Source organism: Pipistrellus kuhlii, unplaced genomic scaffold (assembly GCF_014108245.1).
Source record: "Pipistrellus kuhlii isolate mPipKuh1 unplaced genomic scaffold, mPipKuh1.p scaffold_m20_p_12, whole genome shotgun sequence".
Lineage (NCBI taxonomy): Eukaryota > Metazoa > Chordata > Mammalia > Chiroptera > Vespertilionidae > Pipistrellus > Pipistrellus kuhlii.
Window position 1 is genome coordinate 7,888,414 of NW_023425427.1, and position 20,593 is coordinate 7,909,006.

General features: G+C 43.2%; 1 protein-coding gene across 8 annotated transcripts in view; it reads right to left on the minus strand.

Annotated features, from left to right (window-relative positions):
• Positions 1-20,593, minus strand: part of PALM2AKAP2 (PALM2 and AKAP2 fusion) — a 259,879-nt gene that overhangs the window by 94,372 nt on the left and 144,914 nt on the right. For all 8 annotated transcript variants that reach the window (XM_036433054.2, XM_036433053.2, XM_036433052.2 and 5 more), the window contains one exon: positions 17,438-17,523. In XM_036433054.2, the coding sequence (XP_036288947.1) occupies positions 17,438-17,523 (86 nt within the window). The remainder of the gene's footprint in view (positions 1-17,437; positions 17,524-20,593) is intronic.

Sequence of the window (20,593 nt, forward strand, 5' to 3'; positions counted from 1 at the left end):
TCTTATAAGATATTAAAGAGGTAGCCATGATCAAATCAAACATTTTTACATAAAAGGCTTAGTACATGCCAGGTGCTCAGAAATTTTTCATTTGTTCAATGAAATCAATGTCAGGTTATGAATGACTGCATTCAAAAACAAAAACTGTTTTCAATTAACATTTTCTCATGTTATTCTCCCCTAGGCCCTTGATTCTCAATGGAGGGTGATTTGCGCCCCCCCCCCCCCCACACACACACACACACACACCAGCGGGCATTTTGGCAATGTCCGGAGACATGTTTCACATGGTGGAGGGAGGGTACTACTGCATCTATAGACAGAGGCCAGGATGTTGCTAAACATCCTAAAGTATCCAGGAATGCCCCCTCCCTCTCCCCCCACACCCCCCACAACACACAACAACAACTAAGAACTATCACATCTCAAATATCAAGGTGCTGAGGTTGAGCTTTCTTGCTCTGGACTCAAAGCCAGTGTTAAGAACCACAGATATGAGAGCCACCTCTGAGCTTACTAAAAATGCAGATTCCTGGGCTGCACCTTTACCTGCTGAGTCAGAATCTCTGGGGGCAGGGCCCAGGAAACCGGATTGTAAGGGCTCCCAGGTGATTCTTAGATCCCGATGGAGGGAGGCACGCTGCAGATGGGAAAGGCTGGCTTTCCTACCCCGGGCATGCTTATGGGTTCACCACGTCCTATGTCCTTCGACATGTTAACAGTTATTAGGCCCAAGAATGCTTCATGAAAGAAGCATTTAGTCTCCTAACTGTACTTTAGAAGCACATTTGAAGCAAATAAAGAGCTACTAATTCTGTGAAAGAAACATAGCTGGGATTTGTAAATATTGAATGTTCCCGAAGGCCCTACACCGTTCAGGACACAAAACCTTCTGTGGACATGTTGCTTGGCCAGCGGGGAGAATAGATTTCCCTCACCACGGCCTAAGGGTACATTTTGCTCATGTTGTCTGCTGGCCCACTGTGAGCCATGCCTTGAGCAAGAGTGGCTTCTGGGAGGCCCAGAAAATAGAATACAGTTAGTTACTAGAGAAACACCAAAAGTGAAGTTTATGTTTCTGGGAAAGGAATCAGCCTAGACACAGATTGACAAAGTCTCTTCTCCCCAACCTGGGGAAAAAACAAAACAAACAAACAAACAAACAAACAAAAAACCACTTGGCAAATAATGGTCCAGCCATAGCCGCATGCCCCCACGCTTAGAACAAGAGCAGATGCTGAAAATAAGACCTGTGAGTGGCTCAGAGAGCTGATCTGGAAACCCAGAGGAAGGGCCAAGCCTGGCGTCCTGAGAGAGAATTTGCCACTTTCACCGTTAGAGAGGAGAAAGAACAGAAACGCTAGGTGTGATCCTCCAGGGCTAACAGTCTCCCGCAGACAATGAAGGCTGGTTGGGAGGTGAGGGAACAAAAGAAGAGGGAACAGCAAGCAGAACTCCAAAAGGGCTGGTCCACGTCAAACCAATAGCCCCGGATCTGTAGGGCTTCCCCATGAAGCACCAGGTGTGTTCGCTGGAAAGTTAGAAACAACCCCAATCCCGAGGGCATCCCCGTGGGACCAGCTGCAGGCCTGAAAAATCCGAGAGAAGAAACAAGCGAGGGGAAATATGTGCAGCGGGCAGGACAATGGGTTGCCACCTCTCACATGCAGAGTTCTTACCAATTAGTAAGAAAATCACCAACTTCCTAATCAAAACAAACAAACCAGTAGTTGGTGGAGAGACAGAGACCCTGTCACCTGAGAACCGCTGGCTCTTGGACTGTGTTTACTCCGGTCCTTGGCCTAGTTTGTGGTGCCTACCTTTCCTCTGTTTCCTCCCCAGGGTCTCCAGCTTCCTGTGCCCGTGTGAGCTCCCTTCCTGCCTGTTCCCCATTTATTTCCTTTCCCTGCATCCTCACGCTTGACCTTCCCTTTGCCAAACCCTCTAACATAAGGAAATGGTGACCTGATGACGCTCACCCCAGCCTCTTGAGCCTCTTTCTTCAAAAGTCCTTTAAAAACACGGCAACAAAACATTCCCACACCCAAGCAACATTTGCGCATCTGATGGCTTTCGTTCTGCCACACGTGATAACGGGGCCATGCCTTCTCTCCGCTGTCAAAGTGGCATTATGTCGTCCAGACTGCCCACTAATATGCATTTAGTGGTACCCTTATAAAGAGGAAATCGTACATTATTCCACGCTCAAATCTTCCACGAAAAACAGCAACTTGGGAAGCCCCGGGCTGGACAGGATGGAAGAAGAGGCTATTTGTGGAGGGGAAGAGGAGGGCGAGAAAAGGAGAAAGGCAGAGGGCAGCCCTGGTGAGGGAAGCAAGACCACAGGGGACTACTGTGGGTCCCACGTCTCGGTTCCAGAGGCCACGAAGCTCACGCATGTGCTCACAACAAGAATATCCTCAAGTAGATATTTCTTTGATAATCAACAGAAACAAAGCCCTCTGAGGCCCAGCGTCTTTGTTTATCTCATTTATCAACTGAAATATTTAAAAAGTCCAGTAAATACACTGGAGCTCATGGCCTAACCAAGACACAGCATAAAACAAGGTATTTCTTACATAAAGCCCTGAGCTCAACTATGCCAAATATACTTGGAATGCACACCGCTGATCGCAAATAGAAAGCTGGGAAGCTGCGCCTGAGGCCCGGGACAGGCCTCTGGGTAAACACAGTGAATTTGCTTCTCATTCAGGATCTGTGCTTTAAATGCAAAAACCACCTTTCTTTCCAATGTTGCTTAATCCCATGTCAATTTTAGGTAAGCTAAGGATTATTTTTTAGTCTTAAAAAAAGGGGACTGTAACGTGTTTCCAGTATTTCCCAAGTGTTTTCCTCAGAACTTTTAAGTACAGGCTGTTAATTTATGGAAAGAATCCTAAGGATTTTTAGTAATGGGGGGGGGGGGGGGGGGGGGGGGCAGGGTCAAAATCTTGACATTTAAAATTGTAATGATTCTGATTATCATAGAGGTAGTCTTTGCAGTTCTGACTTACTCCTCAGCTACCCACTGAGAAAACAGGCTTTTTCCTTCTACAATGTTGAACATAATTACATACCCTAACATTAATGTATGCTCATTAAATATGATGGAGAAATACTAAGAAGGCATTTTTAAGTTTGTATACACAAAGTAAGATAATTATTTACCTAAGTAACCACTAAGATGAAGTATTAAGATCATTTAAATGTGAAGAATGTTAATAGCTTCTTCTACCGCATATTAAAACCTCTTGGAATGGGACGTTGGCCAATGTAAAATCCCTTTAGAAACCACAATAGCTTGTGATAAAGTCGACTAAAGCAAACATATCTACATAATCTGCAAAGATGCTCCAATTCCTGCAGTAATTACCTTTGCGCCCAGCCGGCATGGGTCAGTGGTTGAGCGTCTGGTTGACCTTCAACCTATGAACCAGGAGATCACAGTTCTATTCCCAGTTAGGGCACATGCCCAGGTTTCAGGCTCAATCCCCAGTGGGGGGTGTGCAGGAGGCAGCCGATCAATGATTCTCTCCTCTCTCATCATTGATGTTTCTATTCCTCTCTCTCCCTCTCCCTTCCTCTCTGAAATCAATGATAATTTTAAAAAGCCTTAGCCTTCTCTCCAGCTCCCTTTTCCTCTCCCTCTCATCTTCGCTCCTCTTCTCCTTTCTTCTTTCTTCTCCATCCCACCCTCCCTCCCTTCTTCTTCCTCCCTCCTTCTCTCCCTCCCTTCTCCCCTCCCTTCCTACTTCCCTCCCTTCTTCCCTCTCTCCTTCCTTCCCTCCCTCTCTTCTTCCCTCTCTCCCTCCCTCCTCCCCCTCTTTCTTTGCTTCCTTCCTTCTGTCCTTTTTCCTTCCATCACCCTCCCTCCTCTCCCGCCTTCTTCCCTTCTCTTTAGACCACTGTGCAGTTACTTTTATGAGCAGGCATTACAATCACAAATACCTTAAGAAGCCAGAGAGCATAGGTGAGTAACGCTGCCAGGTCGCAGACACAGTTTGCGCCGGCTGTACAGGACTGAGGCTCTGAGGAGCCCGAGGGCCGGACTGCTAAGTAATTCATAGGCTGGCTGAGATAAGATAGGCAAGTACTGAGAGGAGACGTGTTCATTTAGATACTAGGTTGCTGCCACTGCTCCTGTTTTACCTCCGGCATTTTCTTTACCCGCTTGGGATAGGTGAGGGAGTATCAAAGTGTCAGAGACATGAGAATTAGAGCAAGGAGGAAAATTACCTGTCACCTAAGCCACTTTCCTCATTTTACAGTAGAGCAAAGTATCAGTGAAAAACAGGGTCTGGAGCCAAAGACCTGGGTTCGAATCCTCATCTGTCTCTTGCTAGCTGCCCAGCCTCTCCATCTCTCAGAATCCTCATCGGTGAAAGGCAGAGCATGGGCACATCTATCAGATAAGATTGTTGGGAGCCTAATGAGATCATCCTTGCAAAGCTGTAAGCTCATAAGCTCAGGGCCAGCCACAAGGCAGGAGTTCGATGTCAGTTGTTACTAGTGAAGCAAGTGAATTCTAAGGGGGCTGCGGGTGGGGAGGGGACGGGAGGAGATAGGACTTGGATGGAACCGTCCAGCAAGGGGTCAAAGTCAGGACTCAAGCCCAGGCCCCCAAACTCCCTGCTCAATGCTAATTTTTTTAAAATATATTTTTATTGATTTCAGAGAGGAAGGGAAAGAGAGGAAGGGAGAGAGAAACATCAATATGAGAGAGAATCATTGATCGGCTGCCTCCTGCATGTCCCCCCACTGGGGATCAAGCCTGAAACCTGGGCATGTACCCTGACCTGGAATCCAACCAGTGACCTCTGGGTGAATGGGAATACACTCAACCAACAGAGCCACACCAGCCAGGGCTCTTTGGTATGTTTATTATTTCTAAAGAAACAATAAACAGCAATAACATGGGATGGTGAGAGGAAGCCCTGGTTCATTTGGTTGTGAGTCCTATCTATGGCCTACGTCTAATAATCTAGGCAATAAGGGCAGACAAGTGCAAAAGCAGTGGCTGCCGTCATTATCGGCACCCAGGATGGCTGTGCTCTTGGCACGGTCTCATGTCTACCAGCTCTATCACCGTATCCTAGAAATACTTTTCTCTTAGTCTTCTTGCCCATCGTTTTGCTTTGAATTTTGTTAAATCCTCCCATCCATTCTTAATATGCTGGGCTATTTTGCAGACAGAAGAGGTTGCTGTGGACCTGAATTATCAGAGAGGGAGAGAGAAGGCTCCATGTTGGCATCCCTGTGTGCTATGATTTGTGGCCACTTCCTGAAGGAGGCCCCTTGCAGGCACTGTGTGGAAGGCGTGGTTCCCACAAGGTAGGGCCATCGTCTCCCAGGGAGGAGCCCTGCAGGTGAAATGAGCAGAATCAGTGCTCCCACCACCTGCCCTGCTCCCTCTTCTAGCTTAGCTCCACCCATTGGTTTAATCTGCCCTGGGATCACTCAGTATGCCCTGAATCCACCAGTTCTTTAACTCCTCAGCTCACACTCTGCTCTTTACCTAACAAGTCTTCCTCATCAGTCATGCCCTACCCAACTCCTGCCGCCTTCGAGGCCTTTCCTTGGCCTTCCCCCAAGACTGCAGTTTCATCCACAATCTCCTTCCCCCCATTCCCGTTATCCTGACCCTTCCTTAGACAGAGGTACTTGGTGCATCCTGAAGTCCTACCTGGAACTCAGCATCTTCCCTGGACTATCCATCAAACCCACATATTTTAACCACCCCACCCCTCATCTTCCCCGTGATTTAAGAGTCCCACAATCCCTGCAGTCACCGCACCAAGAAAGGGAGTAAGAGAGGAAACAGACAAGGAAAGGAAAGAAGAAAGCAGCAAAGAAGGAAGAGAGATAGGAAATAGGAAGGAAGGAAGGAAGGAAGGAAGGAAGGAAGGAAGGAAGGAAGGAAGGAAGGAAGGAAAGAGAAAGGGGAGAAGAAGGGTGAAAGAGGGAAGAGGAATGGTGGGCCAACAATTATTACAGGATAGGTAAGTTTGATAAAATCCATATGAGAAAAGGGTTTATTTTACTTTAAAAAAATTTTTAATGGATTTTAGAGAGAAAGGAGAGAGAGAGAGAGAGAGAGAGAGAGAGAGATTTGATGTTCTACTTATCCATGCATTCATTTTTTGTTTCTTGTATGTGCCCTGACAGGAGATCAAACCTAAAACCCTGCCATATCATGACTATGCTCTAACCAAAAGAATACCAGGCAGGGGTTAAAAAAAGGTTTATTTTAGTAAATTGTCAAATACAATTTAAAATATGCTTAAAAACAGGATGCACTTTTTTATTTGAAAAAGAAAAAGGTTCTATATCTCTTTTGCAATGTCATTTCTCTTAAGAGGGATTTTCCTATGTTACTCATGGGATAAACTTAATACAAACTTGAACATTTTTTTCATATTTGGATTTTTTTTTCAGGAACCAACATATTTAAAGCACATTAAGAGTAATTTAAAAATGACCCAATGGACGAATATTTGCCTATTTATCAATTTAAATAAGTTTATATTTTAAAAAATTCCAAAGAATTTGACGTTAATTTGAAAAATCACTCTCAAAATTTGAACCTGTTTAAATATGGCATGCCACCTATAAGAACACAACATTCAGTAAGTTGATTTTTTTTAAGCCCAGAAGTTAACAAGACCTGTAAAACATTGATAGGCAGATATCAGGAAAAACTAAAAGAAGAAACTGCCCCACGCTCCTGCCCGGTGGGTATAGTGGTTTCTTACTGAATACTGCAAGACCTCTGTGTGCTGTATTTATTAGGAAGGTCTACTTATGCATTGTAGCTGCAGCTTTCCTTATTTACCGAAGAGGCAGCTCTGTTTCAGCAGATTCATAAATCACTGCAGTCGAATGATAATGAGGAATGCCCTCAGAATGCTGATAGGATGGAGAGCCAAGGACAAGCCTGAAAAACAGCCAAACCCCTGGGACAAAAACCCAGTTTTTTCCCCCCAGGTAAGCTCCAGCTCTGCATCTGAAGAGTAAACACAAACAGAACTACCCGAAAGCTTCCTTATGGATCGGGAGCTGTGAGTCCTACTTTATATGTTTGCATCCGAACATCATCATTTCAAAGTCATGAAGAACAAGGGCTCCCTGCTTAGACCTGGGTTCAGAGTCTCCTTGCTGTGTGTCTTTGGACAAGTTACTTAGTCTCTCTGTACCTTTTCTTTTTCTTTAAATTGCAAATACTCATGGTACCCATCCCTCAAGGTTGTGATAAGAAGTAATTAATATAATGCCCTTAGCACCCAGGGCAATGCTTGATACACAGAAAATTTTCAATAAGTGGTACCTATTCTTCTTATTCATTTCTTCTAGACCAAAATTCATCATGTTAGATATCTAAACGCACAGTCTGTGAGCATAGGGAGTGTATGGCGACTGGTTCCATGTCCTGCTCTCTTGTACAGATCCCTTCGGGAAAGAGAATGCGGATTGGAATTGCCGATACCTTTTTCTTTTTCAGAAACAGACATGGGAATGGCGAGCTAAAATAAATATCACATCTCCTCTGCTCACTTCTGAGTAAGAAGCCACCATTACAATGGTAATAAGCTCAAGTGGCCTCAAAATAGCCCAGCTCTTGGTGTGAACATCTATCAGTGTGGACAGCCTGTTCTCCCTGCCCATGAATCAATCATCTTGTCTGAGCACATTTTCTCTTTTTTATGTACAGTTTACGTGTGTGTCATGATTTTCACCATGTTAACTACATGTTTTCACTGCACAGAGAAACCAAGGAGGATGGATATAGAAAAGAGATGGAAAAGCAAGGTATCTGATAATTTATCAAGAGGTGCAATAGATGCTCACTTAAACTATCTTCAGTGCTTAGAGACCTGTCTGCTTATGAATCCAACAGATATTCTTGAGAACTATACTCAAGATTTATGAGACGTCTGTGATACCTGGCTTGTTTCAGAAGGATAAGGCTTATTGTAAATGGCCGCAAGTTATTTTAGGAATAATGTGTGACCATTCCAACCCTCCTGGACATTGATAATAATTTACTCATAAATTAACTGGATAGGCAAACCTCTGCCTCAGTGGGAAGCAGATTGGCAACCTTCCAAGAGCACCAAAGACCAATGAGTTCTGCCAATGGGCTCCATGTTTGGTTTGATTGCCTTCATTCTGTGGGAAGTCTCAGACTTCGGTATTTGCAAGTAAGTTCTGTTTCAAAGGTAATTAGGCTGGGGCATTATCTCATAAGAACACAGACTTATCTGACGTGCATGGACAGACTATTTCTAGAGCTTTATCATTACATTATGTGCTCCTACCACTGGAACTCTAGAAATATACACAGCAGGAAATGTACTGGTATAGTCAGAAAATACTTATGAATATGTCACAATTTTTGCTGGGAGTATCCAGGCCAGTGTCCTCCTCTATTTTAGGAGGTGACCCCTCAGAGAGAGGTGATTTTTACCAAGTCAAAGAGTTGGTAAAAGCAACCACAAAAATTCATCAACATTTAAAATATTGGGATGATGAAGCTATCTACAGAAAATGAAATCAGGCTAACACCAAAATCCTTCCTGATTGTCTAACCACTCTGCTTTACACCAGAAACTAATATAAAATAATATTGAATGTAAACTATAATTAAAATTAAAAAAAGAAATTATTCCTCACCTGAGGATATTTTTTCCATTGGTTTTTAGAGTCAGTGGAAGAGAAGAAGGGAGGAAGGGAAGAAAGGAGGGAGAAAGAGAAACATTGATGTGAGAGAAACACATCAATTGGTTGCCTACCGCACACACCTGACCAGGGTTGGGAATTGAACCTGCAACCCCAGGTACATGCCCTTGAACAGAAATTGAACTCAAGATCCTTCGGTGTATGGGTCAATGCTTTAACCACTGAGAAACACCAGCCAGAATGAAAAAAAAAAATTTAATAAAAAAAAAAAAAGACTTCCCAAGCCCTACCCATAACCCTCTTGAATTTCAAATGAATCTTGATTAATTGTGCAAACCTATGAACCTGGTTATTCAGATTTGTATCAGCTAATCCATATTGGCAGGGGAAGACAATGAAAATAAATGAATGGAACTAGCCAACTGGAAAGACCCATTAGCAGATTGACCTGAGCAGTGCACAGCACACAAAATGACAGCTCAAAATTTGGCTAAAGAGCGGTAGTCTTTCCAAAGAATATTGATTGGAGGAAAACTGAGCAATGTGTTCAAAGACAAGACGAAACTGTTGCTGATCACTACAGTCATTTAGAAAAGACATTCTTAGAGTTGGCAGGCATTGAGAATGGTAAGAGAGAGGAAACTTTTACTACATTTTCAAATGGATTAGATGAACCTAGTGCTCTAGTAGAAAGAAACCTACTTAATTGGGCCACTGTGGATACTCATGATTTAGTTAATCTGGCCAGTCAATTATCCAGAACAACGGAGAAAAATAACAAAAGGAAAATAAACCAGGCTCTGAATTATTGAATTAAAGCAACTCAAGTCATGAGTTTACAATTACAGTGAACATACCCATGGGAACTGAAAATCAGGAAGGGTTTTCTCACAACCGAAAAACTGGAATTTGCAATTGTTGCAAAAAACCTAGACACTGGACAAAAGACTGCCATAAGCTCAATTGATTATTGGAAAAACAGCAATCTGTTGCTACAATACCATCAGGACTACAATGGGATAGGGCTACCCTGAGGATAAAAGTGAGGCTCTCCTCTCCAAGGTACTGAATGGGGGGCCTTAGCAAAATTGATTCTAGAACACCACCACACACACACACACCAAGTTCAACTTTAAGTTCAGCGGGTATTACACTACAAACACTGAGAAATGGCCCAATTACAATATCATGGTCATGGCTTCTCCTTGTCCTGTGATGGCACTGTTCACGCAGCCTTGGGGACTGCAAATAGCGAGGATCCTGTCAAAACCCCCAGAACAGCTGGACAACACGTACAAATCTGGGGTGGGTTCATATGGTGAACTCCTAGATAGGGGTACTTAAGCTCTTCAGCTCCCGTATGTTGGGAAACAAAGAAAGCATTCTCTTCTAGGGTTTCCTAATAGAACCAGAATGTTAGGGGAAATAGCTAACCATCCATGTAATGCCTTTATCACTTTAAAGAGTTCTGATTGGTCGGAACAGACTGGGAAGGAAGACTGGCATTTACTGTAGCCCCGAATGGAACACAGTGGCTGTGTGGTACCAGTCTCTGGACTTGGCTACTACCCCCAGGTTGCATAGGAAGATGTACTCTTGGGTATCTGTGGGCTCAAGGTCATATTTGCCCTTCAGTTGCCTCTGCTGCTCACCTCCTTTTTATGAAAGCATGTTTTTCATTGGCACGATCACTTAGCAGCTATTTTTACACCTCCTTAGGAACTGAAGATGTGATTGCTTACATTGAATCTTTAACTAAGTTCACTTAACAGGCTCTCCATGACAGTCATCAGAGTTGAACTCTAATAAAACACTGAAATGCCTTCAATGAGAAAAGCTGCCTTACAAAATAGGATGGCATTAACTGTTATCACCTCATCTCAAGGCAGCACCTGTGCCATTATACAAACAGGATGTTGTGTGTATCCCCCCGATGAATCCGGAAAGATGACATCTATTTTGGGATATACGCAAAAGCAGACAAAACCCCCGAGGGACCCCACTTTGTGCAATATCTGAAACATACTGATATTAAAAAATTATTTACTATTTATCTGCAATTCAAAGCCACTCTGGCCCCATCTTTGGGCTTCTTCTGCTTTAACTAATAGTAAAAGTAATTTGACGTCATTAGTTCTCAGAGAGGTTAAAAAGTGTCTTCTACCTGGGTTCACAGACTCACTTTGAGATGTTTGATGAGTTACTTAACTTTATCATTTTCATCACACCTGTAAAATGGGGTTAATACCAGTTCCTCCTGCTCAGGGTTGTTTGGAGGATCATATGAGATGGTACATGTAAGTGCCTAGCACAGTACTCCGCTCAGAGCAAATGCTCAATCAACATGAGCTATTATTGTTGGTAGGAGAACGCGGTGCTGAAATAACATGGCAAAGAAGAAGGTGCTTGACATTATTCATCCATCAGCAATATTCCTTATCTATCCATAGACCACAGAGAGCTGTCAATGGTTGTGACTCTATTTATTTGACTTTTATTTTATTTGACATGTAGGGAGTAACCCATAGGTTCCTATTATAATAGCCAATATTGATGCAGCATATTACAATTTACAGCAGGGCTTTTCACCTTTGTTACCTTGTCATAATGCACAAGGCATATTTTTAAAAAAATTCAGGCCCTGGCTGATATGGCTCAGTTGGCTGAGCATTGTCCCATGCACAGAGAGGGCTTTGATTTGATTCTCATTCAGGGCACAGACCTGGGTGGTGGGCTCCATTCCCAGTAGGAGGAGTGGAGGAAGCAGCTGATCAATATTTCTCTATCTCTTCCTCACCTTCCTCTCTCTCTCAAGTCAATAAAAACATATTTTAAGAAAATTCAAGACAGTGATTCTCAAAAAGGGGGACTGTGAAAATTTACCCCATAGTCCTGGTATGCATCCTACCACCCACTGCCAACCCCCTCTGAGATCCACTATTCTAGTTTCAAGGATTTAAAAAAAAAAAAAAACTACAATAAAGTATTTCCTTTGGCAAGGAAGCACATTTCCAGCAATCTTTATGTATGTACTCAACGTAGAAAGGACTTTTGTTCTAAATGTGTCTTGTTGTCCAGAGCCCCTGCACAAAACAATCCTCAGTGTCATCATCATCGAGTACAAAGGGCACTGGGTTCAGCACTGCTGGCAGCAAACATCCCTCCGCAGGATGGTGCTTTAAAAGCAGCCTCCAAAGAAAGCCTTAACCTGTGGCCTCTGTCCGCACCGGAAGAGCCTAAGTGCTTTCTCCCTCGTGTAATGGAGAACATCTGCCCTCCCGGAAAAACAATCTCTGTCCCAGCAGTAAATTCACATGGAGACACGCAACAGCCTCTTCAATGCCGCTTGTCCACGTCCGTGATTAGGAAACGTGTCCCTTTTAATTGGTTTTACAGCCAGTATCTCCCACTTGCCCATCTTGGTACCCATCTTGTCTCTTGCCTATATTCAAGTGAGAAATGTTATGTATGTGCTTATACTAACTGAGCCAGGGGGCCATTAGAAAAGGTATCTCTAAAGCCATGATGGCCTACATAAACAACCCAAAGTTGAGCCTATAAATGCCTGCAGGGTAGGGAATGAAAGCACTAAGGACAACCAATCACTAACAGCCCAATAGGCTTTATGCTGCAACCATCAGTCATAACTGCGGCCTCCCTTCACTCTGCATTTTCTCTCCAAGTGCTTCATGCTCAGCTGAAGTTTAGCCATCTCACAGGCTGGTTATTATTAACAGGATGTGTCAAACTGCTTCTTAATGGAAGGACGTTAAGAAAAACAAAAGTAAGAAGGTCAGGATTCAGATAGGAAGCTGCTGCTAACATACAAATATTGGCCCGCAGCTCTCCAAACTGGCTCTGCATTGCCAAGGGCTTCAAGTCTGGAAGGATCTTTGAGGGTCATTTGATGACACTTCATTTCCTGCTTCTATGCTGACTTTGGAAAAGTGACCTCCACAGAAGACATCTCTGTGGCCTCCATAGCAAACAGAAGTCACTATGCCTGTTCCCCTCTGTACCAAATAGCCTTTCCTGGAAGGTGGGAGAAAAAGAAAGCGGGTAACCCAGAATGTGAAGAATTTTTGGAAAGAAAAAGTTTTTATTTTATTTTTTATTTTATTTATTTATTGTTTTAAATATATTTTATTGATTTTTTTTTTGCCCCCCTCCCTCCCTCCCACATAGAAAGAAAAAGTTTTTACATCCTCCCTCAACTCTGAAAATATTCAGTATGTCTCAGTTTACGTTGTAACAATGTGAATAAGTACAAGGTTTCTTTCTGAGAAAAGTTCTAGTGTACTAGAATTTTCTGTGCTCCTTTTTGCTAATAGTTTTTAGTCTCTTTATATAAGATAAAAGGGCAAGGTAAAGATAACATTTGGGATGTAGTTGGTGTATTTGATTAAAACAGCAGCCAAATCACATAAGTTCTACCTAGGAGATATTTCTTTAACATACATGTAGGTTTAATATGTGTCAATGTAAGACATATTCAAACCCATAAAGAATGTTTATGAGTTTATTTAAGAAACTGTCGACAACTGCCAGGAAGCAAAATCTGAATGGGTTGAGATAATGCTCTGAGAAAGGCAGTTTTGCACCTTGTTTTAAACATTACAATCAAAATGGGAGATTTAAGGGGGTTGAAATCCACTGGTGATAGATTAGGGAGGTGGGAGAAAGCCACATACTTCTTTCACTTAGGTGGGTCTAGGATAGATAAAGTCAACAATTAACTCAATAACAATGAGGGGGTTTGTGGTCTCCACAGGAGCTTTGAGGGGTTGGAAAAAAGGAAAATTACTTTGACATTCCAAAGACATGTTATCATAGATGCAAAAAGATAACAGACAAGCTCAGGTAAGGTAAAGATTGACCTTTGTCAGGAAAGATACAAACCTATGGCTACCCACCATAAACTGCATTTAGTTAAAAACGTTTAATTTCAGACCATCCTTTGTGGCTCCTTTAGGTCTCTGAGTTTGCACCACACAGGCCTCCCCTGAGCTTGTCAGATTTAGTATGTGGCCTCTTTCGCCCACACATAGATTGATGTAGCTTTGAACAGTCATCAAATAAAGGAAATCTAAGAAAACAATGCAGAGCCACACAGGTGAATAAAACCAAGACACTTCCAGGACGTTGGCACTGGGCAGATCAACACTCCCCAGAAGAAAGGAAGCTCGGTGACCGGCAAATTCTTGTAGTACTCTGCAGCTTACTTGGGAATGCTACCCGTATGTAAACTTGGCTTGGGAATGCTACCCGTATGTAAAGCTTGCCTTGCCCAGAGGATATTAACATGCTCAGCTGAAGTTTAGCCATCTCACAGGCTGGTTATTATTAACAGGAGGTGTTTAAAATCCCTTTGAGAAGACAATTAGAGATTACTGCATATAAAACATACCACTCTGGTGGTTGCCCAGATCTGGAGGGAGGAGGGACTAGGGATTTAGTGTTTAATGGGGAGGAGGAGAGGATTAGGAATTAGTGTTTAAGGAGCAGAGTTTCAGTTTGGGATGATGGAAAAGTTCTGGAGATGGATGGTGATGACGGTTGTAAAACAGATGAATGATATAAACGCTACAGAACTGCTGCACACTTAGAATTGATTAGACCAGTAAATTTTATGTCATGTAAATTTTACCACAATAAAGAAATGTAACATGTTCCCTGGCTGGTGTGGTTCAGTTGGTTGAGCATCATTCTGTGCACCTAAATTGGTTCAATTGGTTCCCAGTCAGGATACAAGCCCAGGTTGCAGTTGGATCTTAGTAGATCTGAGTGTATTAGTTTCCTGTGTTGACATAATAAATGACCACAAACTTGGTGGTTTCAGACAACAGAAATGCATTTTCTCACAATTCTGGAGGCAGAAACCCAAAATCAAGGCTCTAGGGGAGGACCTCCCTGCGTGCTCCAGCTCTGGTGGCTCCGTGTGTCCTGTGGCTTAGCCTGCACATAACTCCAACCTCGGCCCCTGTCTCTTCACATGGCCTCTTCCATGTGAGTTTCTTCTTCTGTCTCCTATGAGGACATGTGTCAATGGACTTAGGTCCTACCTGGTCCTAACTTGAGAACCTTAACTTGATTCCATCTGCAAAGACCTTTTTCCCAATAAGGCCACATTCACGGTACCAGAGTTTAGGACTTGGACATATCATTTTTGGGGAGGAAGGTTCACAATTCCACCTGTTATTCTGAGTGATTTAAAACTATTACTCAGGCCCATCTGATGCTCCGACTTCATTACATCAGTACATTCAGAGGGCGTTTTTAATGTGAATGCTCTTACTCAAGGTTCCTCAGAATGACACACGTGTGTTTATGGACCAATCCACTCATCTGAGTCATGTATATTTTTAGAAGCATGACTCTGTCATTTCAAAATAAGATATGATGTTAAAAGGCTACATGTAAAAGTAAAAAACAAACAAACATTCAGACAATTACAGCATTGCAAAAACTTTTGCACCTTTTTCAGAAGGGAAATTTTTAAGCACAAGAGGAGAAAGATGGAGGAAACAGAACTACGTCAGTGATTTCTGCTGCCATTCCCTCTGGGAAGTGTCAATGAATCAGGCTTCATTGTAATTCACGTTTGAACATAACGTTTTGTTTTTCCAGAGCAAAGGAATACATCAGGAATGAATGGCTGATATTGTAAGCATATCTGAAGTAGCTATTATATTAGGAATAGGAATAGCTGCAGATACATAAATACATAATGAGAAGCCTATAGTTAATTAATGAACATCAGACACTTTTAGAAACAGAGAAAATAGATCTGTAAGATGGACAGAAGAACAGGGTGGATACCGAAAGCAGTGTGGGGTGGGGAACAGCATGACAACCATGGGGAAAAAAATGATGACTGCAGATTAATTGGGAAGCCTAATGGAGAAGAACTAAACAGAAGTGTCTCCCTAAGGTATAGCCACCTAGAGGTTTCACACATCCTTCAGCAAGAAGAGACTGGCATGGATAGAGGAATTAATCATATTTGTACAAATTTATTAGGGTATTTAAATATATTTCTATTTTGCCAAACTTGTTAAAATGTACGGTATTCATTCTTCACAGTGGGTTTGGTTAGGTTTCTGTGAGCTAAAATTCCTCTGTTCTTATTAAAGAAAATTCCACATATTAGTATATGCAGAACCAATGGACACAGACTATAGTGTGGTGAAAGCCTGGGATGGGGCAGAGGCTGAGAGGAGGGGGTAAAGAGAGAGAAAATTGGGGAACATCTGTAATATCGTCAACAATAAAATTAAATTTAAAAAAAAAGAAAAGCAAAGGAAATGAGAATGACAGCTAAATTGGGTAGACCCAAATAAAACTTCAGCCAAGATCCTGGTACTAAGGATCAGTAGACGGACTAAGTAGCAACCTTATAAAATGGAACTCGGGTAAAACTTGCTTCTATTTGATGATGCCATTTGCATTTATAAAACAAACCCCAGTCCTTCTGGCCCTTTAACTACCTTCACTACATTTAAGATCAGAAACTAAAAATAATTTTTAAAATGAAACTAATTCTTAAAATGATGACAGAAAAGAATTCTTAAAATGACCACTAAGAAACTAATTCTGAAAAGGATGATATTCTAAAATAGTACAGTTAAATCCATCAAGTTTTACTATCAACACCCATCCCTCCTATCCACAGACTTCTGAAATTTCTCTATCTTTGCAACAAAAGCCAAGGAAACACCAACACATCAATGCAATGGATATTATTGTCTTGCAAAGTCTGCTAAACAGGATTACAAACAAAGGAACTTTTAGTGTTGGATACTTAGATTAGTAGTTGACTTTTTTGACCAATCAGGCCCCGTCTTTCATTTAATTCCACTGTGGTATTTTTGTTTGCATGCTCTCACACTTTTAACATAGATAACATAAGTTCAGCTTCCGCATTACAAAGGAAAGTGTGAATAAATTCATCCTGTATATTCTTTGGTCCAACCTCTACCAGCAAAACCAGGGATGAAATATTTCTAGTTATATCTCAATATAAAAAAGGGACATTGCTTTTTGTTTTATGAAGAAAAATTCATAAGTGACATATACTTGAATTCTAATCATTCAAGCAAAAGTGTTAGAGAGCTCTCCCACCCCAGCTTTTGTTAACTGAAACAGGACCAGAATTCCAAGAGAGGAGGACTGTTCCTCTGGGTCCAATCAAGTAATAGAGAGGAAGTGGTTGAGTCTGATCAATTTTGCTATGAAGCCCTTAATCTAGGCAATGATTACAAATGCATGCACTTAATTTGAACGGTGATAATTAGGTTGGATTCCAGATGACTCATTTTGTCAACCTTTGGCCATCAGGGTTCCAGCTGGCCTGGGCCATGTGCTGCCTTCCCGCTGACATCAGTGGAAATCTTGAGTCAGGATCAAAGCGACTTGATAACTCCCTGACCTTTCTTCACAATGCTCGGCGGGGCCTGGCTTCTCTGCTCAGAATTTTCGGATTCGTTTCCCTGTGCCGGTGGGGTCACCACTTGCAGACAATCTACATACAGAGATCCTACCATGGGCTCATCGGAAATCACATCTTGGATTCTAGCTTTCAGGCAACTCCCTAATCCACACCCCAAATATATCAGGAAATCTCACTTGCTGAAACTTCAGTGCACAGAGAGGTGGCGGAAGGGTAGAGACCCGAGCTCATTTTACCCCCTAGAGGTCTGCCACTGGCTCGCTTTCCTCTAGAAACGCACTGTAAGAGTCACACCAGAGAAGGATGCCTTACCTTGATTGTCATGTCTGCGCTGGATGCTTCTGTGGCTTCGGAGGCTGCCTCGTCGCCCTTCAGCAGCACGTTCTCCCACCCGGCTCCTGGAAAACAATAGACAGTGGCATTGGAGCCAAGTGCAAGCAGGGCATGGAGAGACACACTTGTCATTTGCAGATTCTAATCCCATGTGATTTGTAAAAGATACCGACGCTCATCACTAGCACCTTACCTGCCTGGCAGTGGTACCCCACAGCTTACCTGCCTGGCAGTGGTACCCCACAGCTTACCTGCCTGGCAGTGGTATCCCACACCTTACCTGCCTGGGGGTGGTACCCCACACCTTACCTGCCTGGGGGTGGTACCCCACACCTTACCTGCCTGGGGGTGGTACCCTACACTTTACCTGCCTGGGGATGGTACCTACACTTTACCTGCCTGGCAGTTTCTGGGGAAGCTTCCTTTCAGAAGTGTGGGCCATCAGCACCTCCTTTGTTTTTACTTAACCTCCAGCTCTGGAGTCCATTGCTTACACCCTGTATCTTACAGACCAGTCTATTCTTAGCCTAAAGAAGAGGTTGGAATGCACTCCTTTAGAATCCAGGTCTCATGCTGACATGTTACTTAGGGCTCACAATGGATCCCAGAACACGGAAACCTGCACATCTGAATCTAATTCAGCACCCGAAGAAACAATTCCAGGTTATTCATTGTCCCACATGCCACACACCTGCTGGAAATAACTGAGCTTTCACACTCGCTTGTAAAATCTATATATGCTTTCTCTCCAAGTCTTTTTTTAAATTTTTATTTATTTATTTATTTATTTTTATTAAGGTATTATATGTGTACATATCTTACCAATCCTCATCTCCAACTCTTTTTTGTTGTTAATTCTCACCCGAGAATATTTTGTTTCTATTTATTTTTATTTTATTTCATTTTTTTTTTTCTTTAGAGAGAGTAGAAGGGAAGGAGAGAGACACATAGAGAGAAACATTTATGTGAGAGTCACAGCATTTAATTGCTGATGCAGGACCTTCCAGCACCCTTCCCCTTTACCACCGTGCATAGTAATGTTCCAGATAGTGGTGATTCTATCAGCCTGAGTGCCAGCATGGGGGTAATGCACAGCAGAGACACAGCCAACCCACAGTGGCCATGTAGGATGAGTGAGAACAAAACCTGTACTATTTCAAGCCACAGGAGTTGGGGCTGTTTATTATAGCAGCATAACCAAGCCCAGCCTTAGGAGAAGGAGCCCTCCCAGACTTGCCTTTCCCATCAACCAGTTCCCATTGCAGAGAGTTCTTTACAGAAATCCATTCTAGCCTCTCATTCAACTCTGCCACTTTAAACCTTGTCTTGTCAACCGATTTATAATGAGCCATACTTTCTACTTCTTTGGGGCCAGTCTCTGTTGCCATTGTGCTCAGAGCATCTCATGAAGGTTCACATCTCAAAGACAAGGACATACGCCTGCATAGTCACACGTGCCATCGAAAGTTCCTTCAGTTTCCCATGCTGAACAATATGGCCCCATACTTTAGAAAGCCCCAACCATCACTTTCTGTTTTGGCCTCCGAACAGATCATTTCTTCTGCAAAGTATCAGATGATGCTGTTGGTTTGTACTAAGGAACGTGTTGTACAATAAATATGGATATTGAAACTCTAGAATTTTTCAGGGTTTGGAGATACCTGGACTCTGAGACATAGAAGGAGCTGTGATGGAGTGTGCAATCCACAGATTAACACCTTCCTTGTCATCTTCACTCTGGGGCGTATAATTTAGGATACTTTTGGCCACAGGTAATTGAAAGTCTATTTCACAGAGGCTTAAAGAAAGGACTGACTGGCTCAGAAGAAGTTCCAAGGTAGTGTGGCACCACAGGTGGTTAATTCAATGTCTCCGTGGCTTCGTGGCCTCAGATCGATCTCTGCAAGATTTTTTTACTTTCCTCCGTGGTCTCAAAATGGACGCAGCAGTCCCATGTGTGATGAAAACATCCAGAGGCAGGAAAAAGGAGGAGTCAATAAGCCTTTCACAAAAGTACCCTCCCCACCTCCTCGAGCAGACCCCCAAAGACTCACAGGTCAAAAACAAAGCGTAAATCTATCCCCAAACTGAACGTGGGAAAAGGATTGACTCGGAGCTAATTAATCAAGATTTACCTCCTGGGTAGGGGAGGGTCTCAGCCTTCTCTGAGCGAACGGCCACCTGGACCATGAACAAAAGCACTAAACAGGATCTTGGCCGGCGAGAAAGGAGGGGAGAGGTTGACGGCCATCACAGAAGCAACCGGTAGTCTGACCCCGGGCGACATGTGCAGATTACAGTGGCAAACAGAATTGCTTATACTTTCAAAATGTCTATGTTCTGTTCTATTTCTGTCAACAGTTTAGCTAGAACTATAATAGATACTCAAGTTCATCTAAGTTAAATACTCAGGTCATGTCAGGACTCAGCCTGACCTTCCTGTGGCAGATCCTTGAAGAGGATGCCTTAGCTCCATGACAGAGTAACATGTCCAGCTCCGCCCTCCGCTGTGAAGGCACAACTCTGACCATTAGCCTCGCTTATTGGGGTGCTCATGAGGGCCTGAGCAAGGGGAGCCCCCAAGTGTGTCTGCCTGCTGATGTTTGCTCACCAGTGCTGCATCAAAGAACCCTTATCAATGAACCTGTAAGCACTAGTGGGCAGGACTGGGCTTGATATCTGGCATCACCCAAGTGTCTGCTAAAGGAGAAATGTGATTTGGTGGCATCCAGGTTGGAGGGACAGGGGCTTCAGAGGGGTGTGTGGGGAAGGGGCAGAGAGTGCTAGAAGGATAAAAGAGGAACACTAAGGAAAGGGTGTGGAGGGCAATGGAAAGAGTCGCACCTCCAAATGGATTCACTCTAGACCCTGAAGAAACAACCAGACTGTGTGACCTGTCTTGTCCTCCAGAGCCAGGCCAGTCCTGGTGGTCCCGGACACTTGCCAGCAAACCCAGAAAGAGTAACCACATGGAGGTGTGGTCACCAGAAACAAAATGTGTGGGTGAGAAGACCCTGAGCACTTTGAAGACAGGGCTATCCATGGATGGGCCCGACCCCCAGGCCCACCTGGCCCCTCAGTCACCCCCGGGCACAGAGCAAGGGGCATAACCTATTTCCTTAACGGAACCAGAGT